At 38.7% G+C, this 4,229-nt stretch overlaps 1 protein-coding gene across 1 annotated transcript in view; it reads right to left on the minus strand.

Moving 5' to 3' along the window:
* The window catches only part of LOC106880135 (biotin--protein ligase), an 81,935-nt gene that overhangs the window by 61,885 nt on the left and 15,821 nt on the right, over positions 1-4,229 (minus strand). The window contains exons 5-6 of the mRNA XM_014929962.2: positions 2,688-3,478; positions 1,075-1,221 (exon numbers count right to left, since the gene is read on the minus strand). Coding sequence (XP_014785448.1) covers positions 1,075-1,221; positions 2,688-3,478 — 938 coding nt within the window. The remainder of the gene's footprint in view (positions 1-1,074; positions 1,222-2,687; positions 3,479-4,229) is intronic.

Below are 4,229 nucleotides of genomic sequence, written 5' to 3' on the forward strand. Positions count from 1 at the left end.
TAATAATAATAATAATAATAATAATAATCATCATCATCATCGTCGTTTAACGTCTGCTTAAACGACGATGATGATGATTATTATTATTATTATTAAGACGGCAAGCTGACAGAACCATTAGCATTCCAGGCAAAATACTTTGTGGTATTTCGTCTGTCCTTATGTCCTGAGGTCAAATCCCTTATTATCATTATTTTTTTTTTTTCTAAATTTTGCCACAAGGGCAGCTTGGGGGAGGTGGGGATGAGTCGATTACATCAACCCCAGGGTTCAACTGGTTCTTATTTTATTGACCCCGAAAGGATGAAAGGCAAAGTCGCCCTCGGCGGAATTTGAACTCAGAACATAGCGACAGGCAAAATACCGCTAAACATAAAAATAATAATAATATTTGCCACAGGGGCTTCAGATAGGGGGGTCATTACAAGGACAGTTTATATTTTGTCAGGGAATGTTTACATAAAAAGATGATCCAGTTGGATTCTCAAGCAAGTCTAATCAAAGCTATGCACCAGTTAATTACCGTTTATTGGTCACACGTTTCAGTCATTAGACTGTGGCCATGTTGGAGCACCACCTTGAAAATTCTTTAGTCAAATGAATTTTTTGAGCTTGGCACTTACTCTATCGGTCTCTTTTGCTGAACTGCTAAGTTACAGGGATGTAAACACACCAAGGCCAGTTGTCAGGCAGTGACGGGGGATAAGGATTTTTTTCAGTGTCCGTCTGGCAAATCCACTCACAAGGCTTTGGTCGGCCCGAGGCTATAGTAGAAGACACTTGCCCAGGGGGCCACGGAGAAGGACTGAACCCAGAACCATGTGGTTGGGAGACTTTCAAAAAACATTCCTACTAAGTTGAATTTTGACATTCGATCTAACAGGTTTCAGTTGAAGTAAAAACACTCTGCAGTTTGGATCCCTCCCTGAATTTATTACACTGCACCATGACCTTCTAATGTCACAACAACAACAACAACAATTCTACTCTTTCAGTGAAAAAAGAAAGAAAGAAAAAGAAGATTAAGAGTTACGTAAGATGAATAAATTAAATGGAATAAATGGCAATTCTTACCTTTGTTTTAGTGAAAAGTTTGGCTGGAGTCAGCTGAGGAACATCTTGGCTGGAACATTCTAGTTCAAGATGAGTGGACAACAAATGGCAAAGAATTTCATAAAAATCCTCACTCGGTTTACTGCAGTGGTCACTGTCAAAGTAGACCTAAATGGTAGCAACAGAAATGGGGGAAAAATTTAAATATTAAAAGCTTGAATTTGCATAAGTAAACAATAAATATACAATATATATGATAACGATGGTGGGGAGAGAGAGAGAGAGAGAGAGAGAGAGAGAGAGAGAGAGAGAGGATTTACCGTTCCGTTAAGGTTGGATCAATAAAAAAAGTACTCCATCCAGTGAGTGATAAATACCATTTAACCCTTTTGTTACCCTATTTCTGTTGAGATGCTCTGTGTTTCTTTCAATTTCTTTAAATATAACAAAGAATTTAGTAAAATAACTTTGTTATCATTAAGCTAGTGTTAGGAACATAAATTGTGACTAAGGTTTGGTGGAAGATTTTAATTCAGAACTTATGAAAACAAGACATTTGTACTACAGAGCCAGAACCAGTTTCAGCCACATTGGTAATGAAAGGGTTAATGCACACAGTATTTAAAATATGAGCTACTAATCGTTTTTTGCCATTAAAACATGATTAAGCAGGTTTTTATATAACATGCCTTGTAACTCCAAGTAATCTCTGGGTTCTGGGCACATGTCTTGTCCCATTTGAAAATCAGGATGCTGGTAGATGAGAAGCCACCAGAAAAAACAAATGAGAAGGGTTTTTTTTCCACATTTTGCATCAACCTTCTCATCTAATGACTTAAGATAAAAATAAATAAAGCTTCCAGTAGTCTTTGGTTAGAGGATGGCATTGAGAAGAGCATTCAGGTGTAGAGGTCATGTCAGGCAGACATTGAAGCATGATGCAGTCTAGTTGGAACCTCGTGAAATGTCAAACCCTGCCAGCATGGAAGGTGGACATTAAACAATGATGACGCAAACATAAACACATACGTACGTGTGTATGTAATACTCCAAAAAAAATGATATTGTATGAGGCATGAAACAAAAATATTGTCCATTCATAGAAACAACTGTCAGTCTGACCTGGCCTTTCCTCATTTGAATCCTGGCTTTTGTTATTCGCTTTGCTGGGTTTATTATATTAGCCCCACTGGATCTTACCTTGAGGTTGTGCACTGCTACCTTTAGCATCAATCAAAGTCTTACAGATCTTTCGATTTTCAAAAACTACGCTAGCCAAGATCCAGTGTGATGAGCTACAGAGCAGATGAACAGGATTATAATTATTCCCCTAATCTCTACATATAAAGATCATCATTTAATGTCTGTTTTCCATGCTGGCATGGGTTGGACAGTTTGACAGGGGCTGGCAAGCCTGGGAGTTGCACCAGATTCCATTTGTCTGTTTTGGCTTGGTTCCCATAGTTCGATGCCCTTCCTAATGTCAGCCACCTAACAAAGTGTACTGAGAACTTTTTATGTGGTACCATCACTGGTGCTTTTTATGGGGCACCAGCACTGGTGCTTACACACACACACACACAAAACATGTAAAAATAATTCAACAAAATTTCAGGTTTTTCTAACCAACTCACCTGAGATAAGACAGCAACTCCTTGATCAAGGTCTGCTGGAGATTCTAACTTAACAATCAAAGAGTTTTGGCTAGAACTTTCTGATGCTAAAACTGTACAATTAAAATTGGAGGATTTTAAAGCATTTGAGTAGATGTAACGTCCAGCCATCATTGGAACATTACTCCAATGATGACATGATACATTCACCAAGTCTGCAGAACGACGAACCAATTCTTTGTCAAGAAACAAAGAATCAATATTGCTTGCCAAACTCATCAGCTTCCCACCTTTCTCAAAATAGCTAAATATCACATGATCGATGTCATCATAGAGTCTTTCACAAGCAATAACCAACAATATTGTGTTGTCCATCCAGGGCGCTGTGCTAATTTGGTTGTGTTGAAGTTGGTAAACCGCATAGCAATCTGAAGACAAGCATTTTTCAAGCATGGTTTTGAAGGATTCAAATTTACGTTTGGAATCTTTTTTGCCACAGTAAACAAGAATGTTTGGTGGTTTTACGGCAGCATTAGCAGGTCTCTGGAATTCCAAATCCACTTTGGCCTCATCTGCTTCCATCTTTTCATATTTCACATCTCCAGCAGCCATTTCTGAATCACTGTCGAGCAAGAGGTCTTCATCCGAGTGATTCTCACTGGCACATGGTGACGCTAAGGCTTCATTAGAATGGCAACAGCAAGAATCCTGGTCATCGATGCTGTTCTCACTTCCGATGCTGTACCGTTTTAAGTTGTCCTTCACGGCAGGAGGAAGGATTAAGTTAGAGCCACACCCTTCTATATTTATGGCTGGAGAGGGAAAAAGAAATAGAAAACAGTTAACATTAACAAGAACAATAATAAGGGTTTCAAATTTTGGCACAAGGCCAGCAATTTGGAGTGGGGGGGCGAGTTGAATACAATGACCCCCACCAGTGCTCAACTGCTTCTTATTATTGACCCTGAAGGGATGAAAGGCAAACTTTATCTCGACAGAATTCGAACTCAGAACATTAAGACATGAAATGCTGTTAAGGATTTTTACCCAGAGAGCTAAGGATTCTGTTGCCTCACAACTTTAATAATAATAATAATAATAATAATAATCTTTTCTGCTGAAGGCACGAAGCCTGAAATTTTGGGAGAGGGGATGAGTTGATTACATCAATCCCCAGTGTTTCACTGGTATTTAATTTATCAACCCCAAAAGGACGAAAAGCAAAGTCGACTTCGGTGGAATTTGAACTCAGAACATAGCGGCAGACAAAATACCACTATGCATTTCATCCAGTGTGCTAAGAATTCTGCCAGCTCGCTGCCTTAAATAATAATAATAATAATAATAATAATAATAATAATAATAATGATCTTTTCTACTATAGGCACAAGGCCTGGAATTTTGGAAAAGGGATTAAGTCATTTACATCGACCCCCAGTGTTTCACTACTACTTAATTTATTGACCTCGAAAGGACAAAAGGCAAAGTCAACCTCGGTGGAATTGAACTCAGAAAGTAGGGACGGGTGAAATACTGCTAAGCATTTCATCCGGCATGCTAACG

Source organism: Octopus bimaculoides, chromosome 2 (assembly GCF_001194135.2).
Source record: "Octopus bimaculoides isolate UCB-OBI-ISO-001 chromosome 2, ASM119413v2, whole genome shotgun sequence".
NCBI lineage: Eukaryota > Metazoa > Mollusca > Cephalopoda > Octopoda > Octopodidae > Octopus > Octopus bimaculoides.